This window comes from Artemia sp. Qi Xiang Cuo, chromosome 18, assembly GCF_049724085.1.
Source record: "Artemia sp. Qi Xiang Cuo chromosome 18, ASM4972408v1, whole genome shotgun sequence".
In the NCBI taxonomy this organism is placed as follows: Eukaryota; Metazoa; Arthropoda; class Branchiopoda; order Anostraca; family Artemiidae; genus Artemia; species Artemia sp. Qi Xiang Cuo.
This window is the reverse complement of record NC_142811.1, coordinates 54,562,183-54,590,070: the sequence shown is the minus strand read 5'-3', so window position 1 is coordinate 54,590,070 and position 27,888 is coordinate 54,562,183. Positions and strand designations below refer to the sequence as shown.

Genomic DNA, 27,888 nt, shown 5'->3' with positions numbered 1-27,888 from the left:
TAGTTGGGATCCTAGCCCAGGGATAAATTTTGAGCTTTCAAAAGCTAAAAAAATAAGAAAGCGTTCTTTCTGGGAATTTAGGAATCAGATTAAATAGGCGCTAGAAGATTATAGACGGGTGTAAACATAATATTTTCTATGTGACTGTTTGAGACGAATCATCATTAGTTCTAATTAAATACCTTGAACAGTCTAGCTATAATGCTGATTGAGTTGTAGCGTAATGCAGGATGTCAAAACATTTTAACTATTTTTTGAAAAAACTAGTTAAAAACCAATGAATAAGCCCGTCTAGCCTAGTTGTCAAGGGCATTTATGAAAATATAATAAAGAGGGCAAGGATTTTTTCCAATTTTTAAACGAACATACAAAAAAAGAGAGTATTTTCAAAATCTAGATCTAAAATCTAAAAACACCAAAAGAGGTTTATTTTCGAAGTCTTGGAGACCAGTTGATCCTTCCCTCTTCCATACCTATTCGACACCCCTGTTGGTGGTCCTTAAGCTGTTGCATGTGCAAATTTTTCGGGTAGTATGACCTTGGATAGATGCTTATAATAAGTAGATCTCAAATAAATTAGCCCAAATACTTGCTTTTTAGTTTATGCATATAGTTCGAAAAAACTGTCAAATGAATGATATATAAAATAGGTTAACTTTTGCAGTAAGGGGTAGAGTTTTATAAAAATCATTATTACCTATGTCTCCTGCGATACAGTTGATGTGCTAAGGGAGGCACAACTTAGTTACTTTTCTACTTATTTTAGAATAAGCTGTTTTCCCACTAAAACTTTCTCAAAAAAACTTCAAAAATTTCTTCAAGTTTTCAAAATTTGAACTTTAAAAATTTTGAGAATTCAGAAACTCAAGAAGCTTCAAATACTTCAAAAATTGAGATACTATTTACATCTTTAGCAAAGCAGTAGCAGCTCCAGTCTACCTCCAAACTCAGCTATTAAAGAGTATGTCAAGGATGAAGAGTCTCCACCTCAACCGCTCTTTTTATATGCATTGCAGTGTTAATAAACTTTATTCTCTCTGAACTTCTAAAATCCTTGATCAGCTTCATGAAATTTAGCAGTCTGCCAAATCAGGCTTAACAGATTCTTTAAGTTTGCCAAGCGTAAGATAATCTGGAAAAAGACCAACATTCCTGTACATCATGTTTTGTTTTGAAATTGAAAGTATGTCATAAACTGATCTTGTATGCTAATAATTAATTAATAACTGTCACTAAGCTTCAATGAACCAAAATCTTAAACCACACTCACACCACGTCTTATTTCGTATTAATAATGCTTACCATAGCTTTACTTCAGTTCAAAATGTGAAATTTGGACATTTAGCCAGGTGTTTCCACTTTCAGAGTTTTTACAACATGCAGAATTTCCACCCAAACTATCGACAAAAAATCCTTTCACATGTTACTACGCTGACGGTTTTCATTACTCACTATATTATTTGGAATTTCAAATTATGATTTATTTCAAGTCAGGGAAGTATTCAGTTGGGAAAGAGAGGGATGCATTGGAATGATTCATCCAAGTGAGGGTCCTTATTTGTCTCAAATAGATCGGATTAGTGAGTGTAATCTGATTCAACTATTGGCTGCCAAAAACTAAAGGAATGAGTTTGAACTAAAGGTTTGAGTTATTCTCTGTATTAGATAGAGATAATAATTTTGGGTTCCAAAAGAAAGGGTCTTTGGTACCCGGGTCGGTGCTCATTTGGGATTCAAAATCCTGGCAGCAGTTTATTAATTTCTGAACACAAAGCCATTTAAAGTGAGGCTCGCAGTGCTAATTTTGGTACCTAGGCAATCCAATAAATTAAACGGATAGCATGATATTTTCTCGTTTATATAAAAGAGATAAAGTTTATGCAAAATTTCTTGTTCCTGATATTACTGAGGAACTAGAGTTACTGCCCAGAGAGCTCTCAAACACAGCTTACATCCTTATTTCTCATGATTACCGGCTAAATAGACTATTTCAGTAGTGAGTTTTTTTTATTTTGTTTCCTTTTCTTTTCTTTGCTTTTTTTTCTTGTATTTGTTGCTCGATTAGTGTGTTCTATGTGATCCCGCTTTTCTCTTTTTTGAGCACTGAAGACAGCTTGGCGGAGGTCTTTGCCGAAATATCTGCTTTTGTCCTTTTCACTTCTTTTCTATCCACTTGCTGATATCACTCTCGTTTTCTTGGTTATTTAATTATATAATTTTTTCTTGTTTGTCATACATACTTATGAACCATATTCATGATAATTAAGCAAAAGTTTTCCACTGAATGGAAATTATCCCTCTCGGTTTCCCTTTTTTTCTGTTTTTTCCGTACGTCGTTTACAGTCAGTGTGGTCTTAGCACCTAAATAAGATTTTGTAGGGTGTTAATCCACTTTGCGACTGCTAATTGGCTTGTTGTAATTGGTTTTTTTCCCAGATCTGTTTTGTACATGGTTAAGGTATGAGCCACTTAAGTCTTCTGCCAGCTCGCAGTTCTGAACCTGACATCGTGGAAACGTTGGCCAAGCCATTTCGCTGATTTAGTTTTAGATTCCAATATTGATAGGATTTAATAGCCATTTTTACTTGTTAGCAATTTTTAACTTTCAATATTAATTACATACTTAGACTTAGGTCCTCCCACACCCTGGGGTATACTAAGCAGGAACAGCGGAATCTATTGCTGGGGAACAATATAGATTCCTCCACTGCCAACTAATTTTCTGACGGCCCGACAATGTCCAGCTTCAAACTTCAAAAGACAATCTTTCTGCCTTTATACTAGCCTTGTGGTCTCAATATCTACAGTGCAAATATCCTTGATTATCAAGGACTGTTTTATCCTTGCTCTAATATCTGTAATATGTACTCTTTCAAAACTGCAAGTATTTTCCCCAAACGTTTATTTTCAAATACAAGTCTGTTTTCCACTGCTCTAGATAAAGTAACTTATTCACAGCCTTATAGTACCATCGAGAGGACTTTATTATTGAGTAGCCACAGTCTCAGCTTCTGGGAACGCCCGGAGTATCTCCATACACAACAGAGTTGAGAGAATACTACCCATATATACAATGCCAATCTCTAGCACAATTACTATGGAGTGTGATCACTGCCAAGGTTGTAAAACTCAGTCATTTCTTCAATGTCAGTGCGTCCCTTTTATTGGTTTGCTGCTAAACTGTTAATGACTGAATTTGACATAGCCTTAGTCTTCCTGGCATTTATTTCTAGACCAGTTGAGGAAGATTTCACTGTTAAATCATTTATATTTCTGCAGTACTGCAGATTCAATCTTTTTCTGCCCTTTCTACAACTAATTTTTTTTTGTGTTAGCTGATTTGTAAAACAGTCGGTGAGTAATCCAAACCTACGTCGCGGATTTTATTTCCTAAAAATTTCCTAAAAAAAATTCCTAAAAAGAATTCCCCCGGGTTTTTCTCTACTTGTTTAGGTGTGTTTCCACACATTACGATTGATTGATTATGCCAATCCAAAAGGTGGTATATTACAAGACACAAACACTGGGAAAGAGCAGAAAAACTGAAAAAACGAGTTCCCATTTTTTTTTTAATAGCATCAACAGCCTATTGGTTTTTTGAGGTGTCCAAGACACGAGAAAAAAAAATCGTACATCAAGAGCTCAAAATCCAACTTTTTATTTAATTGGGAAAATGAAATATGAACGATAAAAATTATTCCAATGGTTTTTCACATGTTGTTTGTTTACATGTTTTACGCATGTTTTGTTTACATGTTGTTTACATGTTTTGTTATTGTTGTTTTGCGTTTGCTATCATTAGCAGCCATTAGTGTTTCGTAGGCCACCAAGAAAATAGATTATATATAAGAAAAGCAAAATCCAATTCTTTTTAGAAGTGTGAAAAGAATAGATGGCTCCTTTTGGAGAAAAATGAAACGCCTAAATATTTTCAGAAAAACACAAGATACGGAGAGATATATTGAAAAAATAAATTGAGCTTGTTGAGTATATAACGGTAAGCTACTCCCTTGAGGTAAGGGGCTAATATTTGGTATGACAAAAAAAATCAAATAATTTTTTTCGTGTCACTATAGGCAATTCATTTACTTGAGGGAAGCTAAGTATTAAAAACCACTTATTGTATTTGCTTTAATAGGGAACTTTTCATTTTCTAGGGGGTGGATTTAAACAGCCCTTCTTACATAATGAGTAATTCATGTGATCTTTTTACATTCTGTAAACTAAGATTCATATTAATTTACCTGATTGAAGCAAAAAATATCTAGTGCGAACAACAGAAGGCAGAAAGAGCACCTTTATTAAGGGGCTTATTTTTGCAGCGAACTCAGTTTACAGAACTGAACCAGTTGAGGCGAATTGGTATTTTTGTGAATCACCATTGGTTTGGTGATTCACTGATATTTTTTTTGGACGGAGACATTTTTTCCATCAGTTCAGCTTGTTGAAATTGTTCATCTACCCGAATGGACGATTTCCGGTTGAAATATGCTCTGTAACAACATGAGAGCGCAGTGGGTTCTAATGGAAAAATTAATAGGACTTAAGAAAGAGGACTCATAATTATATATGTTGTGTTTTAGTGTATAGAATACTTATAATATTTCAGTTTTCATAAATTTCTTAAAATAAAAAATCGGCCTTAAAATTAACAAATCAGTATATTGCTATCAGGAAAAACTCAATTACAATTGTGCGTGAGCCAAATTCACATCGCCTGGACAGCTCACAACTAATGTGAGCCGAATCACCATTTTATTATATTTTTCACTTTGGATCAACAGATAAAGCCATTCAGTTGTTATTTAAATTAAAGGAGGGAACTGAACATATTTATTCGTTTTATCCATATGTTAAGTACCTAACTTTGTTTTGACTGCCATGTCTCATAGCAGTAAGATTAGCTTTACATATAAGCACAAGGAACGATTACGTGCCAGGGCTAAAAAAATCAAACAGACGTAATCGTAAAAAAAGGCGATTTCCAACCAGGACTAAAAAAAAGTCAAACGATCGGGTTGGTTGGCTGAAAAAAAAACTGTGGCTGTTCTCTGCTTAAGCCTAATAACTATATTTTTAGCATTCGCAAAAATCGCATAATTGTGATTTTTTTTCATTCTTGAAACGTAAGAAATGGATGAAGATACAGAATTTCAGAAATAGGCTTTCCGAGCTAAATTTTTTCTGGTCTTTTGCCGCTTCGGTCTCTGCTGGAAACAGATACTAAGTTTGGTACTTCTAGTGCACCCGCACGTACGTCCGTACGTCCAGGCAGGGCTGCTACCCGGTAAAAAAAAAGACACTAGATTTTAGTGATTCTTAGTGAATTTTCTTCAATAATCTAGTGATTTATGTGCCGATTTAGTGATTTTTTTTAAAGGGCAATATAAAAAATCACTGGAAATAGTGAGAAATCACTAAGGGTGGCAACCCTGCGTCTAGGTTATGGCTGCAAAACACTGGTGAAAACTCTTCACATTACTGTAGGTACAAAGTCGAATCTCGAAAGTGTATCAGACTGAAAAAGCCTGATTTCACCATTGTATTTGATGATTCAAGATCGGAAGACGTCCATTCTTAACTTAAAAGCGAGTTTTTTTTATAGCTACTAGGCTTGCTAAGGGACAGCTAACTTCCGACAAGTCATAAAGAGGAAAAACAAGTGTTCTTCGACTGATAGGGATTCATAGTTGATCTAATTTGATCAATTTAGGTCTCCAAGAGTATTTACAATTGACCTGTTATATTAATAAATTGTGTTACTGACATTATAGATTCGGAAGAACTCTGCTTCAGCTTCATTCTCGTAGTACGGAAACCTGAATTCTACATAAAAGTAAAGAAACTCAAGCTTAGGAAAATAACCAAAAAAAAGTCATAAAAACAATAAAGTTTTGACACTTTATAGTATGTAAAGAAAAAAAACATTTACCTATTTGAGTTTTTAGAAGTTCAATGACGATTCCACGTGTGAGCAACGGATTATTGTTGTTCTTTGTCAAGACGTACTCTGCAAAAGAAAGAATACATTTTGGATTACTGCTAATGCTGTGATGAATTGATGATTACTGCTGTGATGATTCACGTCCAACAATAAAACATTTACAAAAATTAACTGAAAAATAAGTTTAGATTTTTTAATCTGTTAGTACTAAGTACCAAGTTGTTTTGAAAGAATTTTTTTTAGGCTTCCAAAATTTTACAAAAACGATTTTTGTATATCAAAAGGTTATTTGGATATCGAAAGGTCCAACTTCCAACTATTTTGTAAGCGATAGAAGAAGAAAAGGCAGATTTTGGGAAAAAATCAAAAATCAAAATATCTTCAAACCGGAATAAAATAAAAAGAACGTTTGTGTACGGTCTTGAAATGTTGATTTGTGCTAGGAGTAGTATTTTGTTTGTTACTATGGCCCTGTGGCTTTTTTTTTACAATAAATCCTCTACCGTGTGACCGAACCCCTTGCAACTGCATCCTAGTACAACTGAGGCCTCGTGCAACTGAAATTCCGTTTAACTGTACCCCAGTGCAACTCAATCCAATCAACTGAACCTTCGTTCAAAGAAAGAAAAAGAAGAGCCGTTCGGGTTTCAAGCACTTTTTCAGAATTCTCAAGAATTTTGTTCCTGATTTATTTTATTGTTGGTATGAAAATAAATAGCAGTTATCATTAGAGAATCAGCTTTATATTTGAATCAGATTTTTTTTTTCACTTGATATTTTTCTTTTAAAAACTCTTTTTTTTCTACTTTCAGAGGGACTGGGAGGGGGAGTATTTCTGGGACTGGGAGGTGGGAGGACTAGGAGGAGGATTGGGAGGTGAAGGAATCCTCAAGCGGAGGATTTTAAGCACAATTTTAAGGTTTTTTGATCATGGAAATTTCAGTCTTAGATCATTTACTATTCCAAGCCGTTAGACTCCCGAAATGACACAAAAATCGTATTTTGGTGCCATTTTATGATGGTATTGTCATGACGACAGTGTAAAAAGTGCATAAATGTGAGTATTTGCTTTCAAATGACCGTAAATAACTCTCTAAGACGGTCTAGTTTCCTACTAGCCTAAGACACACAACAGAAAAAAGGACACTTATCAGCGTTTCCAGTTCTTTTTTAAAATTCCTATAAATTTTTTTCCGCAATTAAACTTCTACTATTGAGATGAATATAAATAAAAAATTCCCGAATCGGTAAGAACGGCCAATTTTTCTCACGAGATACTACTCTTTTTTAACTTGTTTTTAACGTTTTGGCTATTATGGGCCGCTGTCTTATCTCTACTAGGGTGCATCTTCTGCTGCAACAATAAGATTTAATTGTGTTCAGGCCCAAGTTCCATTCAGTTCAGGTTCCATAAGACAGAAGAATCAGTTGTTGCTTTTGAGAAGAGGGAGGTTGAAATAGTTTTGAACTGAAGCAGCATAAAATAAAAAACAGGGTTTGCATTGCACGACAGTTCAGTTGCCCGGGGTTCAGTTAAATAAGGATTAAATTGCAAAGGGGTTGAGTTGAATGGGGTTGAGTTAAATGGGGATTCAGTTAAACGGGGGTTGAGTTACACCGGTTAGAGTTACACGAGGTTTCCGTTGAACGATGGTTTAGTTGCACGAGGGTTCAGTTACATGATTTCAGCTAAATGAGGATTAAATTGGAAGAGGGTTGAGTTGAATGAGGGTTCAGTTAAATGGGGTTGAGTTAAACGAGGATTCAGTTAAACGGGGGTTGAGTTAAACGGGGATTCAGTTAAACGAGGATTGACTTACACCGGTTCGAGTTACACGAGGTTTCCGTTGAACGATGGTTTAGTTTCACGAGGGTTCAGTTACATGATTTCAGCTAAATGAGGATTAAATTGCAAGAGGGTTGAGTTGAATGAGGGTTCAGTTAAATGGGGTTGAGTTAAACGGGGATTCAGTTAAACGGGGGTTGAGTTAAACGGGGATTCAGTTAAACGAGGATTGAGTTACACCGGTTCGAGTTACACGAGGTTTCCGTTGAACGATGGTTCAGTTGCACGGGGGTCCAGTTACATGATTTCAGCTACAAGAGGGCTTACATGAGGCCTAAGTTTCAAAACATTAAAATTAGGGGTCTCTCAGCCGGCAAAAATGCCTGTCATTTACCAGGGAAAAATATATTACTGTTGACCTTTCTAAGTAGAAACAAAAATAAAAGCTGTCCGTCTTTCCGTCCTGCTTTTATATTCACCTAATCCGTGAAAGAAAAAGTATTTCTTTCTTAAAGAAAATGACAACTGCATTCAAAGGCGACCTGTTTGAAGCAATGCTTCGGAAGACGTTACACGTCTTCGTTGCTTGATCTTTTATAATTTATAAAAGCAACTTATCGCAACTCTTTATTCTAAGCAGCGAGGTTTGACAAACTTCATTGGTCCAGTTTGAAATTTAAGGCTGGTCCGTGGAAATAGATATCAATCAAACAGTTAGTAGACACAAACAGTAAATAAAGAGCAACATGCACCAACAGTAATCAAAACTCTAAGAAAAAGGAGTTTTAACCAAAAAAAAACATAAATTAAGTTTAACGTTAATCATCAAAAGCTATTAAAATTATGAAATCAGCACATATAGATTAAAATTTTTTTCGGTGGAAACTGCTTGATTAATCTGCTTAAGAGCTTCACTGGCGAATAGAAAACAGTCTAGCGATCAAACAAATACGTAAGTTTCGTATCCAATTGCAAAAAGGCACTTTAAAAACCAAGTGTTATATCTATCAGAAATATTGCGCATAATTCAATTTTTTAGACACCATTTTAGGGGCTTTCGCCTTCTCATAGGTTTAGATCAAAATCATTAATTTTTTAGAGCAGTATAATATTTTTTTTTTGTCACTGTTGCCCCATTAAATATGCAAAACTAACACTTAGGTTTATTTTAAACATTTATAATATTGATTTATTCCACGCCTTTCTGTCTGATGACATAAATTTTCTTTCCCTTGTATTAATACTTATTTCGAAAAAAAAAATTGTCCCTTCTTATGTCAAAAGTTCATTCTCTTGTCCAGGAACATATTCAGGAATTAATTTTTGGAGGTGGACCTTGATTCCGAGGGGTAGGGAGTTGCTAACAATGAAAAAACGTTTTTGATAGTTGTAATAAAATGCCCTCGGAAAATTTTAGAATTGAGGGGGGGGGGGCCGTACCAACCCTCCCCCCCCAGAGTGCGTCCCTGAGGATCAGGGTAAGATTGAAAAAAAAAATCCCCAAAAACACATAAATTATATGACGTATATAGAACAATAAGATAAGTCGCAACGATCTAGACATGTCTTAGGGGTAGGAGGGGAGGGGTTCAGAAGGAATTTTATGCGTACCTGCCTTCCCTAGTACGTACCGAGTGTCCTAAACTAATCTTTCGTTTCTTTTTGTATTCCGTTTTTCTTCTCTTTTTCTTTATTCAATGCATTTTTTTTCACGCTATTCTTTCTTTTATTTTTTATGTGCCGGTCCAGTTCTTCTAGGTTCTAGCAAAGTGATTCAAGATATTGGGCACAAAACAATATTTCTGTGCCAACGATCTGTAATTTTACCAATGATCTTACCAATATTTTACCAATATTTTACCAATTATCTTACCAATATTTTACGAATGCTTTTAACAATATTTTACCAATGATCTTACCAATATTTTACCAATGATCTTACCAATATTTTACCAATGATCCGTAAGTTAAAAGGTGGTGGTTAGTCCAAAAGGTTAGAATAGGTTCAAAAAATCTCCTTACTTCCGATATATCCTACGGTTTCATCTCTTGTAACACCCATCATCAGTGGCACTTGTGCAGTACTTCCAAGTCGAAGTGACAAAGACGGTTCTTCTGAGACAAAAGGGGGAAGGGACTGGTCATAAAAAGGATTCTGAATCACGGGACCAAGGAAATTGAAATTGCCAAGTGCATTGTTTTCTTCCTAAAGAACAAAAATAAATCAAATCAGATTTTTCTCGAAGCTCCATCCGTGGCAAGCAATATCATCAGCCGTACGGTAAGGTAGCATAAGTGGGGTAGATGAATTCTTCAGGCACAATCCCCCCCCCAACGCATTGTTCGGTGACTTTTAGTTCGGTCGGTTTTAAGTAGCCTATTAAAATCTTTATTACAAAAATATGGCAGCATTGTCTCCTTCTTCATGGGGTTGCAATTATACTCTTTAGGGCTGTATAGGACTATCTTTCTTGTTAATGAACTACTTAGGGAAGAAAAATACAATTTTGAGGGGACTGCAACTTTTTCTCTCATTGAACTTCGTGAAGTTTTATGGCATGTCTTGCTTGATAATAAACTACCAAGGAAACAAAAATACCTTCTTGGGAAGGGTAATGTACATTGAGGTTTAATGAAGTTTTGAAGTTCCATTAAATTTCATAAATTGTCTTTCTTGCTAAAAAAAAAAAAAGAAGAAAAAAACTACTTCAAGAAAGGAAAATGCAGACTTAAGTAGGGTTACAAATATTTTCCTCTTTTTACTGAAGTTTTGAAGTTTCAAAAAGTTTCACCAAGCATTTTTCTTTTAATAAACTACTTAGGGAAGAAAATTACGATTTTGAGCGGTACTGAAATTTTTTTCTCTCATTTCGACGAAACACCTCTAATTAGGTGTTGGTTTCTTAGACCACACTGCCGTTCTTTGACGAACAAATAAACTTTCAAATGGGGATAAATCCCTTTATTTAGACAGTAAAAAAAACTGTCTAAATAAATGGATTTATCCCCATTTGAAAGTTTATTTGTTTCTCTCGTTGAACTTCATGAAGTTTTATGGTATATCTTACTTCGTAACTACCTAGGAAATAAAAATACTATTTTGGGTTGGGTAATGTTCATTGAGGTTTAATGAAGTTTTGAAGTCCCATGAACTTTCATGAATTGTCTTTCTTGTTAAAAAGAAATTACTTCGAGATTGGAAGATACAGGCTTAAGTAGGGTTACTAATATTTTCCTCTTTTCGCTGAATGTTTCATTAAGTTTTGAAGTTTCGCAAAGTTTCATCAAGCATCTTTCTTTTAGTAAACTACTTAGGAAAGAAAGACACAAGTTTGAACAGGATCGCAATTTTTCTCTTTTAGTGTTCATTGAACTTCCATTGAAGTTTATTCATTCATTTGATTTTTTCCAGAATCCAATGTTGTTAGTGCCCATACTTAGAAAACTGACTAAAAATAAAAACTCATAGCTTTCAGGTGGATAATCACTCATAAGACCATAAAGTGGCTAGAAGCCATCGAAAGTGGTCATTTGGTCGCTTAGATTTTGGAGGATTAGCCTTACATATTAATAAATCTTCGTTGGCAGTCAACAGTCAAAACATATTTTACACATTTGTTCCCATTTTGTACCAACTTGGAAATAATCAGTCTTACATTGTCAATTGGTGACGTCTGAGAAATAGTTAAATATACCATTTCTATATATATGACGTAGATAATTTCGGAAACTACACTGCTTTTCCATGAAGATAAAATAAAAGTACAAAATAGGGATAAAATCTTTTTTAATAGGCAGTGTATAGAAATTCACAAAAATACGAGATATTTCGGTCACATATACAGTGACCGTCATCAGTAGTAACAGTTTTACTACTGATGACGGTCACTGTATATGTGACCGAAATATCTGGTATTTTTGTGAATTTCTATACACTGTCTATTAAAAATGATTTTATCCCTATTTTGAACTTCTATTTTATACCATTTCTTTTTTTTCTCAGCTCAAAACGCAATATATACCATTGATTTGGGTGTGCCTGTAACTCAACCCCTTTCAATTAAACCCCTATTCAACTCGACCATCATTTAACTTAACCTCCGTTTAACTCAACCACCATTCATCTCAACCCTGTGCAACTCAACCCCCATTAAATTCAGCCCCATGCAACTTGAACCCCATTCAACTCAACACCTTGCAATTCATTCCCCTCCCTACTCAACCTTCATTCTGATCTTGGGTTAGCTTGAATTGAGTTAGGGATGACTTTAATGGGGGTTGAGTTGAATGGAGGGGGGAAAGAAATTCCCCCTCAAGTGACATTGTTTTCTAAATGGCATATTTCTCCCCTCAAGTTGGCATCAAGTGGTACAGATATTACTCCCTCAAATGGCAGTGTCTACTAAGCGGCATATTTTCTCTCTCAGGTCACATTGCTTTCCATGTGGCTTCAAGTGGCACAGATAAAATTAATTGCCTAAATAAAGATTTCTTGAGCTTCTACAATTTTAGAACTACTATATTGCAGCATATGCTTCAATCCCAAACAGGGCCAAAATCTTGAAAGAATTGGAAAGCTTAAAGCTTTTCAGAATTTCAAGGAAGACAGGTTAGAATCAAGCAGCCATAAAATACATCATGATTTGAAAGTAGAAATCTATGTGCACAAGTGGTTAAGCCACTAAAGCCAAAAATTTGCCATTTCAAAATCCTAACCTGAAAAGATAAATACTTATAATACAACTGAAACTGGAAAACCTTCGGTACGAATACAAACAAAACAGTTATAGTGACACCTTTGCAAAAAAAAAAAAATGCCAGGTCAAGAAATTGACCTAGCACACCTAGCTTAGCAGCCTAGCCTTGCGTGAGAAATATAAATCCGTAGTTATTTTTACTGTCCCATCCAGAATTCAAGTTGGGGTAATACTAAATAGAAAATAGGCTTTGGCAACTCTTTTCCAATCAACAATATTACACAGAAGGCGCAATCATGATTCAAATCGCAAATTCAACCGTTTCAAGGGTAGCCGATTAAAGCTCTACTTTTATTATTATAAATATCCTACTTATCAGATACTCAATTTCCAGATTTCACATTTGCTGATCTGCAATAAAGCATTATATTTTCATTTCTTTACGTAGTTTTTCAAAAGAAAACTGTCAAAAAAAGTTAAGAGTTTGATGCCAAGTTATGTTGCCATTAGAATTAAGCTACATCCTTGGCTGAGATTAGCCTATTTATCAGTCACTTCTTGGCTACTAGCCAGAATATTTTGAGCTACGTTTGAATTCCTTGTGAGAAGACAGGAATTTCGCAGTTTTATTTGATTTTTCGTCGACACGGTAGACGTTTTATTTGTAAAACGTTTACCTAATGTCGATATTTTGTCGTCTTTTAACGACAGAAAAAAATTACCCGTTAATTTCCTTGTCGACATAGAAAGTATGAATTCAAGTGGCAAATTCAAAATGGAATGTGAATTGATGAAATTTGGTGAAAAAAAAGGTTGGTTTATCTGTGTTCAAGATAATTCAGGAGCACTAAAGTCCACTAATTAACAGAATTGAAGTTGACAGTTGGCTAATTTAGTGCTAAATAAGTATATTTAAAATTACCTCCAGGAAAATATGTTACACTTTATACTAATATTTCAAAAATTGATATTTATACTATCATGCGGTAGGCTATTAAATGAATTGTAAAAGTGGAAGTAATATTTTTTCATTTTCTATGAGAGTAGTATTATTTTCTATCTTCTGCCTGTAAAATTTGCTTGCCAGTAATATGATTTACTAATTTAGTCAATTTAGTCAAATTAGTCAATTTATCAATTTAGTCAATTCAATTTAGTCAATTTAGTCTAATTTAGTCAAATACGTAATAGTTACGTACGTTAATATTTATACTTTACGTATTTTGATCTCGTTCTGAAAGAAAGCTGCCCCTCTTTCCTTGATAAGCTTTAAAGAGTTAAAGGTATGATTTTGGAGTCAGTTTTTTTATTTATTTGTATATATATATTATTTGTATTATTTTTATATTATTTCTATATATATATATATATATATATATATATATATATATATATATATATATATATATATATATATATATATATATATATATATATATATATATATATATATATATATATATATATATATATATATATATATATATATATATATATATATATATATATTGAATAAGCATAGAAAACAATTCTTTTGAGCATCTATTGTTATCAAAATTCCGTTCTGTAGAGTTTCAGTTACTATGGGGCCGAGTCGCAACAGTTCGTTACCACCACCATATATAAATATAATAATATATAAATAATATATAATACATTTTAAAGAATCTAATTTTAAGTTAATTTATTACGATACATATATGACAATCGATAATTAGTAGTACAATGTTATTAGATGGTTTTAGGAATTAAGAGCAGGTTTCGAAGTCTCGAGTTGATTTCAAAAGCATCTTAAGAAAGTTTCTGCGAAAATACGCGTTCCAGGGTAATATACACTGGACCGCTGATGACAGATTAAATGGGAGGACTGTTTGTACGCGCTAAGGATGTAGTAGCCAAAAATCACCGAGGCGTGATCTTACTGTTATATTATCTATATACAGTGGTTACCACGAACTGTTGGCAAGCAATAAAAATTTTAAAGAAAGTAGATTCAACTTAAATTTTAGAAGAAATAACATAATATAGCCTTACCCTTAAGATTCTATCCACTTGAACAATCTTTTGAGCAGGTAAAGCAAGTAGGCACTTCTTGAGTTCAAGAGGTGTTGCCGCGCAACCAACCTTTTCTGCTAGCCTGGCCGTAAAATCCTTTGCATCTCTCTGGATGGCCCATTGGTCTAACGCTGTCCCGCTGTGAGTAATTGCTCCGTGGAAAAGTCCTAGAACAACCCGATTGGTTAATAATGTAAGACACTAAAGCAAGCATTGGGATACTCACCCCTCCCCCTTCCTGGCTAAATTCATTCTCTTTGACATTAGAAAGGCACATACCGTGTTTTATTGGGGCGCTACCATTTCGACTAACCGTTACAAGCACTAATCATCATAACATCTAAAAGGAAAATCCGTGAGAACCACTAACCGTCATAACATCGACAAAACATTTATAAATTTATATAATAGTAATAAGTATATAATAGTTTAGAAACAAATTTCGGCTTTGTATTTGCATATCAGGGGGGTGTGGGTAAAGCATGGTATATATTAAATACGTAACCTAACTTAACCTAGGTACCTTTTCCCCCGTAAACCCCCAAAAAACTAAAGTTTTAAAATTTTAGATGTTATGACACGTTAGTGGTTCTGACGGATTTTTTTTGTCGATGTTATGACGGAATTGTGTCGATGTCCTGACGTTAGTGCTCCTGACGGTTAGATATTATGACGCCCTCCTGTTTTTTTCACGGCTTAGCGATCTACTAGGGTCGAATTTTTCAATCAATTCAGGGCATGGAAGGTGTCATGTCTAGGGCTAGGTTGGAAATTTTGGCGATGTTTGTGAAATAAAATTACAATAAGAAGTGATGGTAAGTTACCCATCACACAATGGAACCATAGGATGGGGAGGGGGGCACGCCCCCCCCCCCAGCGTTTTTGGTATTCGGTAAAATTTTTGCCGAAGGCAAAAATTTCGGTGGAAATCTTGCAAAATCGGCTGAAATTTAGCAAAATCCTTGATTTCTGCAAAAAATTTGGCATAAATCAGGTAGCGATTCGGTAACATTTACGATATTCGGTAACATATGTCCAAAAGTAAATCAGGTGCAGAAAATCACAGGATGGTAAGTTACACAGCTGGTACGCCACACAACATACATTTGACTTGAGACTGGATAAGTTATTGCTTTTTGGGATTCTTCACAGTTACCACTGAGTTGCAAAAAGTTGTGACTCACAACTTTTGTCCTTTTCACTGGATTTAAATTTTATCCAAAAGAACCAATCAGGTTTTATCTTTTTCTTTTAATTAAAAATTTTGAATCTTAAAAAAATTAAAATGAGTGGGGGGGGGTAAAGACTACCCCACGTTTTACGTGTCTGCCCTGGTATGCAAGGCCGTACCCAGGATTTTTTTCTGGGGGGTTACTCAAAGATTTTTTTCGGGGGGTGGGGGTTACATAAAAAACGCCTAAAAATTTTTTTATATCCATTTTTGTTACGTTTTTACGAGTCAGACAAATATTTCGTGGAAGGGGGAGGGGGTTCAAACCTATTTTTCATGCAAGTTTCGATTCTTCTCTAAGAAAACGATTGAGCAAGATCATGATTCTGGCTCGGCGAATAAATAGACCTTATGAATCAAATGATGCAGATATTTTGTCCTTTTGGTACAAATTACATCTGCAGGCTTCAACGCCGTATCCAGGGGGGTGGGGAATAGGGGGTTTGTCCCCCCCCCCCCCGAAATGTTTGTCTGACTCGCAAAACTTAATAAAATGGACATATACAAATTTTGTATGCGTTTTTTGTGTAAACCCTCCCCCCCCTTAAAAAATTTTTTTTTAGTAAAAACCCCCGCCGAAAAAAAAAATCCTGGATATGGCCCTGGCAGGCTTGCCACAAAACTACTTGCTTTAGAGGGAACTTTACTTTAAAATAGAGTTTTTTTTCAAACCCCAATCACTAGCTAGAAAAGTCTTAACTGGGCAAATAATTTAATCCCTTCTCTGCCTCTTCTAAAAAAGCTGATTTTTATCAGTGGGGCTCATGATGCCCCACAGTAAAAAAATGAAATATCAAAACTCAGACTAAATTGAATTGTCATAAGTGAGGTAATGTTGTAGAAGACTTTAAAATGTAACCTGTTTTTTTTTTACAAGAGAACAATGAAAAAATTTTGCCCCATAGAATTTTTTTTATTTTTGAGCTCATCAAAGTATTAACATTCATGATTCTTGGATTCACCCCTAACCCCATGTTCAATGCTACTACTACTAGTAGTAGTATCGGTACTACTACTACTACTGCTGCTACTGCTGTTAATACTACTACTACTACTACTATTGCTACTACTACCACTGTTAATACTACTAGCAACAACTTACTACATCATCGAGCCGCATGAGGTCAACACAGCTGCGCATGCTCCTCCTCCATCCCATTCTATTAAAGGCTCTTTGCCACCTCCCAAGAAGTTCCAGTTTCCTTTAGATTTTTTCTTACAGCCTATTCCCATACTATTCGGGGAAAAACTACCTTTTTGACCTTAGATATATTGTCGAAAAGGACTATATTTGACAATTTGTCAACTTTTTCCCACAGTTTATTAAAATTAATTTTTGCAATTTTAGGCGTTCAATAGACAATTAAAATTATTGAAAAGCGATAAATAACGCTTATTGAAACCTACTAAATTAATTATTTGCTTTTTGTGTGTAAGATTTCAATGTATTCGTCCTTTACTTAATAGACAATTCTTGGTGCGTTTATCTATCGGATAAATTCAAAGAACTTCCTGTTAGAATTTTTCAAAAAAGACGGTATGGAACCGTAAGAATCTTAACTCTAATATTTTTTTTATTATTTTAACTGAAATTTGGGTAAAATGGGAGCCCCATAGGTGTATACAGAGACAAATTTAGACCACTAGACTGAGACTACTTCTTTCAATTTTCAATTTGCTCCCATTTGATTAATTTGCAGCCCAAAGACAAATTTAGACCACTAGACTGAGACTATTTCTTTCAATTTTCAATTTGCTCCATTGGATTAATTTGCAGCCCAAAGACAAATTTAGGCCACTAGACTGAGACCATTTCTTTAAATTTTCAATTTGCTCCCATTTGATTAATTTGCAGCCCAAAGACAAATTTAGACCACTAGACTTAGACCATTTCTTTAAGTTTTCAATTTGCTCCCATTTGATTAATTTGCAGCCCAAAGACAAATTTAGACCACTAGACTGAGACTATTTCTTTCAATTTTCAATTTGCTCCCATTTGATTAATTTTCAGCCCAAAGGAGTTCAATAAAGCTTAATTATTTAATTATAATGATTTTAACTACAATAAATACAATATTTTAAATACCATACTTTAAGTTCGATAATTATGCAATTAATTACAATAAGCTGTACTGAACGTGGGGTAAAAGTAGGTAAGAGGGAAAAACTGAGCCATCTATCTCAATAAAATACTTTTTACACGGGGTTTTCCAGAGGTCACACCTTCTTTAGATTTGAACAACATATCGTTTAAACTCTAATATGCGGTTATAACTGAGCACATTATTAAGGTTTAGCGAATGATTAATGACTTTCCACGACACTAATGGAACAAATACAGCATATTTGTGGTTTTACAATCATTAATTTATTTGCTACCTAATCGCATTTGACGTCATTTAACACAGTAGCGGTATGAAAGGTCGTGTGTAATGGAAGGTAATTATTTTGAGTTCGAACGCTGTAATATGGTTTTTAAATAAGTAGACATGTGTGTTGGAAGTGAGTCAAGTGGTTTGATCATTCGTGTTTGTTTGGTAAAAAATAATCACTCCGTGATTCCGTATTAGAGAGGTCTACTAACAGCATTTTGTAAATTCTCTAACTTTTACGAATAAATGGTATAGAATGATGATATGGATACAAAAATTAAGTGAATTATCATTAAATGACGATAATGATGGAAAACTATGTAATATCTCTACTTAAGTGTTTTTTTTGTTCTTTTTGCTCGAGAGACAAAACATTATTTTTGCTACGAACGTATTTTTCTTATTTTTTAGTATATTTTTACCAGAATTCTTGACTGTTGAATTCTGAATTTTGTCACGGATGAATTAGTAAACTTTTACCACAAAGAACAGGCTCGGAGGGGGGGGGGGGTCTACAGGTGTTTGTAGCATCCTTTATACAAAATATCATTTCTGTTTGTTTTCAAGTCTTAATGTGCTTTATTCAGGGAGATTCAATTCAAGGAAATAGCGGGAGGGCGAGTAAAAATTATTTTTCAAAATCAAAGAGGGAGGGCAGTTTTGCTGTTTTTTTATTTTTAAAATAAAAATACAGAAAAAGGTATTTCTTACGAAAAATACTAAAAAAGGTATCTAAAAAATCTAGGGTAGTGGCAAACCCTTCCCTATTCCTATAACCCTTCCCTGTTGAAGCCCCTGCCTTCTTTACTTCCATATAAAAACTGTATATTTCGTATTTATGTTCCGTTTGCTTTGATATCTTATTCACGGTTGTTCTAATCTGAAGAGGGGCTCCGACCTTCCTCATTCACCATTAATTAGTGTGATTTTGAACCATGCAATATTAGTTACCTGCTTTTTTCTTGAGTTGTTTTAAGCACATACAATAAAATTATTAAACAAATTTAAATTAATATGTATACGTGGTGGATACGAGTCAATGATATACGACCGTCAAAGCCTAAAATTAATATTCATTTTGTACTTTATTACAATTCTATTACTTTATTACTATATTTAATATACATTATGTTTTATATTTTACTTCATTACTTTATGTACCGTATTACTATTGTGCTTTATTTCTTACTTGTGATTCCGTATTAGAGAGGTTTTCTAATGTCATTTTGTTATTTCTTTGACTCTTACGTAGGCAAAACTAGGTAATGATCGAAATTTAAGGGAAATTTCCATAGTGTGTTTTGATTTAGTCCAACTTTCTACAAAAAATTTCCGCAGACGTTTATTTCAATATCCTCTGCCTTGGTAGTACTCGTTACAGAAGTAGTAGTTTTAGTGGTAGTAGTAGTAGCAGTAGTAGTAGTAGTATTAGTAGTAGTAGTAGTATTAATAGTAGTAGTAGTAGTATTAGTACTACTAGTAGTAGTAGTATTAACGTGCAAATATTGCCTTTTTGGTCAATTGAGCATTTCCTTTATAATTCCCTGAAAGTTCCAAATTATTACACTTGGTCATTTTTAAGCTAAACAGTTTTGACAACCCATGTGAGACATAACGTGTTTCGACTTAGTTTCACACTCCCCTAAACGTTTTATGACCTATTCGTCTTACCGCCCTTCGACGCCCTTCGTCTTACTGGAAAGTAAAGATCAAACATGCCCGCTTTTCTCAATAGTATGTGCTATATGTAAACAATGGACGAATTGCCCAACTTACGGTCCTTTGCCTGAGGGTTTCGGGGGGGGGGGTGACATCCCTAAGGACATATGACTGAACCTTTCAACTATGCTGAACAAAATACCTGTCTCATAATTTTTATTTGATGTTTTTTGGTAAATGATTGGTGTGGGTAAGAGAGGTACGATTAATTCAAATTTATGTGTTTTTTTTGTTCCCGACTGTCGAGTTTTTTCTCTGTCGGGAATTTAATATGTTGTGTAAATATGGTATTAATAATAAAACCTTGAACCTAAGACTTTAAACCTTGTGGGAGAGAGGGCTGGTTGCAATTATCACTCTTAAAAGGGCACTAGAACTTTCAATTTCAATAAAAAACTTATATGTGCCAGGGTCCTGGAGGCATTGTTATTTCATCTTTGGACTATTTTAAAAAAGATGGCTATCTCAGAATTTCAATTGCATTCGTTTGTGGGGAAGTGGGCGTGAGAAGGGGGCTAGTTGCCCTCCGATCACTTTGGACTCTTAAAAAGGGAACTAAAGCTTTCAATTTCCAATGAAAATAGCCTCCTCTAAAGTTTATACGACCATCCCTTTTATAAAAACGTTGTATGCCCCCGGTGCATAACTTACAATCCTTGCCCCCAGACTCTGGGAGGCATCGTTTTATGATCTTTGGACTATTTTGAACGAAATGGCTATATACAAATTTCGATCGGATTCCTTTGGGAAAAAGAGAGCACGGACTGTTAGTTAACCTCCGATCACTTTTGACTCTTAAAAAGGGCACTAGAACTTCCGATTCCAATGGAAAGAGCCCCCTTCGAAGTGTATACGACTACCGATTGAATAAAAACCTTATATGTTACCAATGGGCAACTAGCATACTCTATAGTCTTTGCCATGAAGGCTGTGGGGTGGTTTACATCCCCAAAGACTTAATTACTGGACCTTTTAACTATACTGAACAAAATACCTGTCTCAAAACTTTGTTTGAATTTGCTTGGGAAAAAATAGACACATGGGGGGGGGGGGGTTGCCCTTCAATCATTTTTTATTCTTAAAAAGGGAACTAGAGCTTTCAGTTTCTTATCCAATGGGCTCATTTCGAAGGTTCTACCACAACTCCTATGCTATGTGCCTAGGTGAACACAAATCAAATAAACAATACATTGTGCCCACATCGCTCTTTACCTAGGCAGTGCTATTTTCCTACCTATAAAATGTATTAGAAAAAAGAATCTACCCTCCAAAATGTTCACCCCAAAAAAAACGATAAATTTTTCAGGGATATGAATTCCTCCCTTCCTCTTGACTCTTCCTTCCTTGTGTCCAGATTGCTCAGAGCGGATCAATGATTTTTTTAGGGGGGGGGGGGCGCAAAATAGGTTGATCGGTAAACTTGCGGTAGGAGCAAGTTTAATGAACGCAAACTTGCGTTAATTAAGAAAGTTATACTACTTTAAACTACGTTAGGGGGGGGCACGCGCCCCCTCCCCCCTCTGGATCCGCCACTGATACTGCTACAGTCAATAAAAATAGAATCCAGCCTACCCTTGCTTAACGGCGAAATCAGATGCATATGTACTGAGGATGCTCCTGCGCTTTGTCCAAATAGCGTTACGTCATTAGGATTACCACCAAATATGGAGATGTGTCGCTTAATCCAATCTAAAGCCATAACTTGATCATACATCCCATAGTTTCCTGTAATTTGTGTGTCTTCATTGCTTAGGAAACCTAAAAGAGAAATCATGTGACAATACAAAAAGGACGTTGCACAATATCATCAAGGACTACTAAACGATTTTATCTTTTTTTATTTAATAAGGAAATTTTAAAGTGCATACAATGTTGTAATTTCTTGTTAAGCAAATCTTAGAGTGCATACAACGTTGTAATTTCTTGTTAAGCAAATTTTTAGAGTGCATACAACGTTGTAATTTCTTGTTAAGCAAATTTTTAGAGTGCACACAACGTTGTAATTTTTTGTTAAGCAAATTTTTAGAGTGCGTACAACGTTGTAATTTCTTGTTAAGCAAATTTTTGGAGTGCATACAACGTTGTAATTTCTTGTTAAGCAAATTTTTAGAGTGCGTACAACGTTGTAATTTCTTGTTAAGCAAATTTTTAAAGTGCATAAAATGTTGCAATTTCTTGTTAAGCAAATTTTTAGAGTGCATACAACGTTGTAATTTCTTGTTAAGCAAATTTTTAAAGTGCATACAACGTTGTAATTTCTTGTTAAGCGAATTTTTTTTAAAGTGCATAAAATGTTGTAATTTCTAGTTAAGCAAATTTTTGGAGTGCATACAACGTTGTAATTTCTTGTTAAGCAAATTTTTAAAGTGCATACAACGTTGTAACTTCTTGTTAAGCAAATTTTTAGAATACATACAACGTTTCGAGTGCGTACAACGTTTTAATTTCTTATTAAGCAAATTTTTAGAGTGTATACAACGTTGTAATTTCTTGTTAAGCAAATTTTTAGAGTGTATACAACGTTGTAATTTCTTGTTAAGCGAATTTTTAAAGTGCATAAAATGTTGTAATTTCTTGTTAAGCAAATTTTTGGAGTGCATACAACGTTGTAATTTCTTGTTAAGCAAATTTTTTAAAGTGCATACAACGTTGTAATTTCTTGTTAGGCAAATTTTTAAAGTGCATAAAATGTTGTAATTTCTTGTTAAGCACATTTTTGGAGTGCATACAACGTTGTAATTTCTTGTTAAGCAAATTTTGAAAGTGCATAAAATGTTATAATTTCTTGTTAAGCAAATTTTTGGAGTCCATGCAACGTTGTAATTTCTTGTTAAGCAAATTTTTAAAGTGCATACAACGTTGTAACTTCTTGTTAAGCAAATTTTTAGAATACATACAACGTTTCGAGTGCGTACAACGTTTTAATTTCTTATTAAGCAAATTTTTAGAGTGTATACAACGTTGTAATTTCTTGTTAAGCAAATTTTTAGAGTGCATACAACGTTGTAATTTCTTGTTAAGCAAATTTTTAGAGTGCGTACAACGTTGTAATTTCTTGTTGATACCGTTAACTTTGGGTGGTACTCGACATCAATATATCGATATAGGCCAAATGGGCGAAACTTTGATAACTAAACCCACATCCGCAAGGTTTCAGCTCTTGATAAGAAAGTTGGAAATAAAGTCACCTATTTGACTGGAGTGTTCTCTCAGGCTCCGGAAACTATTTTACACAGATGGTTCAAAGAAACTAAAATGTTCATCGTAGAATGTGTTCTTTGTAATGTTCTATAGAGTAAAAGACCCTCAAAAGCCAGTGATAAGGTAACCTATACTTATCAATAAGGTTCATCTTCTCCTAGCAGAGTCACGCGTTAAATAGGCTCTTATTTCAACTTTATTAATGTCACTTGCAGGTTTTGAGGTGCAAAAGGTGCACCTTTAACAATTGAATAACCTTCCGGAAAAGACCCGTCTATTTCAAAAGTCCATCCCTATCAAAATTTGGTAAGACCATGGAGGTCTTGGAGACCATAGAACTGGATAATTCAGAAGATCTCCAAAACCCTGTGGGGTATTCGAGTGACCTCCCAAAATTTTCAAATAATTTGAAGATTACAACTGGAACACGGAAAGTCTTGAGCTCTGCGATTGTTGATCGCACAACCACGATATTATTAACAAAGATAGCTAGGAATTTAGCTGAAGTGTCTTTGTAGCGGCTATTAGTTGATAAGATAGTCGTCGGGACGCCAATTTTGGTAATCCAAACTATGCTTTCATAATCCGGATTGGTGATGGAAAACACATTTGATCAGTTTACACTCATCAACATTACAACATAATGCGATCCTTGTTTCCAGAAAAAGTACAATTAAACGAAAAGTATTTTCTCAATTGAGGGAGAAATAGAAAGAGAAGTTAATTTAACCTTGATGTCAGCCATATCTCCAGTAGAGATGCAAGTCATTTCACCAGAGTGACTGAAAGACAGGCTAAATGCAAGCTTACAGAGTTTGCCGCATGACGAAGTGTTTCTTGTTAATTCATGGCATGATTTGGCAGCTGTCCAATCTATCATGGCTTTAAAGGTCTTTATCAAAGAGTCTCTAGTCCTCAGGAAAACCAAGTGGTGTGGAGCTTGTGGCATGGCTACGCCAAAATACGTATTCGAGTTTTGCTATTGAATATAGTTTGTGCAGCGTTTGCGCACGTGCGCAAACGGTGTCTTCGGACCCTTCCTATCGTATAATTTTAAGCTCTTTTGCATCTTCAACGTGATTTATGATCACTTTTTTTCTCTTTTCTCTCTCCCATTTTATTTACCGCACACTCACGCTCTTTCGTACTTTTACTCGCTTACTCACACAATTTCTCTTTATCTTTCTCACAGTTATGTTAAATACCTGAACATAGGGAGGATTAGGCAAATAAAAATATAAACAAGAATTATTGGCTTAAAAATATTATTTTTTCTCATTTTAAAAAAAACAACAATTATTGAGGAATTGGACTTTAAAATTACCAGATAGTATGGTATATGAATACATGTTGTGTATTAAGCAAGAGTAAATAAAGAATTTATCACCAGTATAAATGTTTTGGACTGTTATGTTTTGATTTTGGATTATCGAGGCGTCCAAATGTAGACTTTGTAGACTTTGAATTAGCATGTATGCTTTATATCAACATAAAGCGTTCTGGAAGATAGCATTCAAAAATTTGAAAAAACAAAAAATGAAAAAAATATTCAAAAACACATTAACATCTTTATGTGTTGAATAAAACCTGTCAAAAACAAGGAAAATTATACTTTAGTAGTGAATGTAGACAAATGTTGACAAAAAGAAAGGAGCTGTAAAAATTTGCCCAAATGAATTGCCATTGAATTACATGTCAATTTTGCCATTGAATTTGACCAAAAAATGAAAAAAATATTCAAAAACACATTAACATCTTTATGTGTTGAATAAAACCTGTCAAAAACAAGGAAAATTATACTTTAGGAGTGAATGTAGACAATTGTTGACAAAAAGAAAGGAGCTGTAAAAATTTGCCCAAATGAATTGCCATAGAATTACATGGCAATTTTGCCATTGAATTTGCCCAAAAAATGAAAAAAATATTCAAAAACACATTAACATCTGTATGTGTTGAATAAAACCTGTCAAAAACAAGGAAAATTATACTTTAGTAGTGAATGTAGACAAATGTTGACAAAAAGAAAGGAGCTGTAAAAATTTGCCCAAATGAATTGCCATTGAATTACATGGCAATTTTGACATTGAATTTGCCCAAAAAATGAAAAAAATATACAAAAACACATTAACATCTTTATGTGTTGAATAAAACCTGTCAAAAACAAGGAAATTTATACTTTAGTAGTGAATGTAGACAAATGTTGACAAAAAGAAAGGAGCTGTAATAATTTTCCCAATTGAATTGCCATTGAATTACATGTCAATTTTGCCATTGAATTTGCCCAAAAAATGAAAAAAATATTCAAAAACACATTAACATCTTTAGGTGTTGAATAAAACCTGTCAAAAACAAGGAAAATTATACTGTAGTAGTGAATGTAGACAAATGTTGACAAAAAGAAAGGAGCTGTAAAAATTTGCCCAAATGAATTGCCATTGAATTACATGGCAATTTTGCCATTGAATTTGCCCAAAAAATGAAAAATATTCAAAAACACATTAACATCTTTATGTGTTGAATAAAACCTGTCAAAAACAAGGAAAATTATACTTTAGTAGTGAATGTAGACAAATGTTGACAAAACGAAAGGAGCTGTAAAAATTTGCCCAAATGAATTGACATTGAATTACATGGCAATTTTGCCATTGAATTTGCCCAAAAAATGAAAAAAATATTCAAAAACACATTAACATCTTTATGTGTTGAATAAAACCTGTCAAAAACAAGGAAAATTATACTTTAGTAGTGAATGTAGACAAATGTTGACAAAACGAAAGGAGCTGTAAAAATTTGCCCAAATGAATTGCCATTGAATTACATGGCAATTTTGCCATTGAATTTGCCCAAAAAATGAAAAAATATTCAAAAACACATTAACATCTTTATGTGTTGAATAAAACCTGTCAAAAACAAGGAAAATTATACTTTAGTAGTGAATGTAGACAAATGTTGACAAAAAGAAAGGAGCTGTAAAAATTTGCCCAAATGAATTGCCATTGAATTACATGGCAATTTTGCCATTGAATTTGCCCAAAAATGAAAAAAATATTCAAAAACACATTAACATCTTTATGTGTTGAATAAAACCTGTCAAAAACAAGGAAAATTATACTTTAGTAGTGAATGTAGACAAATGTTGACAAAAAGAAAGGAGCTGTAAAAATTTGCCCAAATGAATTGCCATTGAATTACATGGCAATTTTGCCATTGAATTTGCCCAAAAAATGAAAAAAATATTCAAAAACACATTAACATCTTTATGTGTTGAATAAAACCTGTCAAAACAAGGAAAATTATACTTTAGTAGTGAATGTAGACAAATGTTGACAAAACGAAAGGAGCTGTAAAAATTTGCCCAAATGAATTGACATTGAATTACATGGCAATTTTGTCATTGAATTTGCCCAAAAAATGAAAAAAATATTCAAAAACACATTAACATCTTTATGTGTTGAATAAAACCTGTCAAAAACAAGGAAAATTATACTTTAGTAGTGAATGTAGACAAATGTTGACAAAACGAAAGGAGCTGTAAAAATTTGCCCAAATGAATTGCCATTGAATTACATGGCAATTTTGCCATTGAATTTGACCAAAAAATGAAAAAAATATTCAAAAACACATTAACATCTTTATGTGTTGAATAAAACCTGTCAAAAACAAGGAAAATTATACTTTAGTAGTGAATGTAGACAAATGTTGACAAAACGAAAGGAGCTGTAAAAATTTGCCCAAATGAATTGCCATTGAATTACATGGCAATTTTGCCATTGAATTTGCCCAAAAAATGAAAAAATTGCCATTGAATTACATGGCAATTTTGCCATTGAATTTGCCCAAAAAATGAAAAAATTGCCATTGAATTTGCCCAAAAATTTGCCAATGAATTACAAAATTCAATGATTTTTATTTACTTTTTGGTAGAATAAGCATCCGCCTCCATTCAATTTCAGCACGGTCAATTTCTTCAACAAAATAATTACATTTTTGTTTAAGAAAATAATTACATTTTCTTAAACATGATACACGAAAACAAAGGTCCACAACAAATACAAGGCTCTGACAAAAAAAGTCCTTGGATAAAATAAGATTTTACTTTCGTGAATTATAGAGCATGAAAGGGCATGACAAAGATTTATAAACTATTAACAAATAGACCTTAATTCCTATTTATTTGTTTTTTATTCTGCACTTTTTGCTAGCACCTGGTCCATCAATTATCCAAGTCATTTATGCAGTTTAATCACCTGCTTTTAAGCATATGCTGAACCTTCACTTGAAGGAGTCATCAGATAGCTTTGATGGGATAACACGCTCACGGTTGGTCTTAGAACAAAAATCACTTTTGACCACCCTTGCCTATGTTTTTCCTTCTTCAAGTAATCAGAGCAAGGTTTGTGCCTACACTTTAACCTTGTGATCTTGACAAATGGTGAAAAAAAGAAAGGAAGTGCCTCAGAGGGAGGTGAATGGATGCACTTGTAGAAGGTATTCATTAACACCGCACCGAGCCTTGCCTGTAAAGGCAGTAGTTGGCATGTGGTTGGGCTATATTCTGCCCAACTACCCCTTTTCTGGATCCTCCGATCTGATGTCAAGTCAGTTTTGGCAGCCTCATTTACCAGAAGGTTATAAGTGGAACCCATATAGAGGAACAATTGAGTTGTATAGAAGAACGCTTTCAAAGTGAAGATTTTTAAGCTACTTATGATAATTATTAAATCCCAATCTTAACGATCTTCAGATTTTCCTTTGTTTTCTTTACTTTTAGGAAAACCATTCCATTTTCTTTAATCAATTTTATCCAAGACTTTATTTCATGGCATGTATTTTGAAAATCTTCGCCTTAGTAGAGACAATGGAGGAGGGGATATGGCCTCCTC

The 27,888-nt window shown here is 34.1% G+C and overlaps 1 protein-coding gene across 1 annotated transcript in view; it reads right to left on the bottom strand.

Moving 5' to 3' along the window:
- LOC148941655 (acetylcholinesterase-like) overlaps positions 1-27,888 on the bottom strand; it is a 71,401-nt gene that overhangs the window by 22,845 nt on the left and 20,668 nt on the right. The window contains exons 5-8 of the mRNA XM_089104497.1: positions 21,377-21,562; positions 14,462-14,649; positions 9,753-9,936; positions 5,933-6,010 (exon numbers count right to left, since the gene is read on the bottom strand). Coding sequence (XP_088960623.1) covers positions 5,933-6,010; positions 9,753-9,936; positions 14,462-14,649; positions 21,377-21,562 — 636 coding nt within the window. The remainder of the gene's footprint in view (positions 1-5,932; positions 6,011-9,752; positions 9,937-14,461; positions 14,650-21,376; positions 21,563-27,888) is intronic.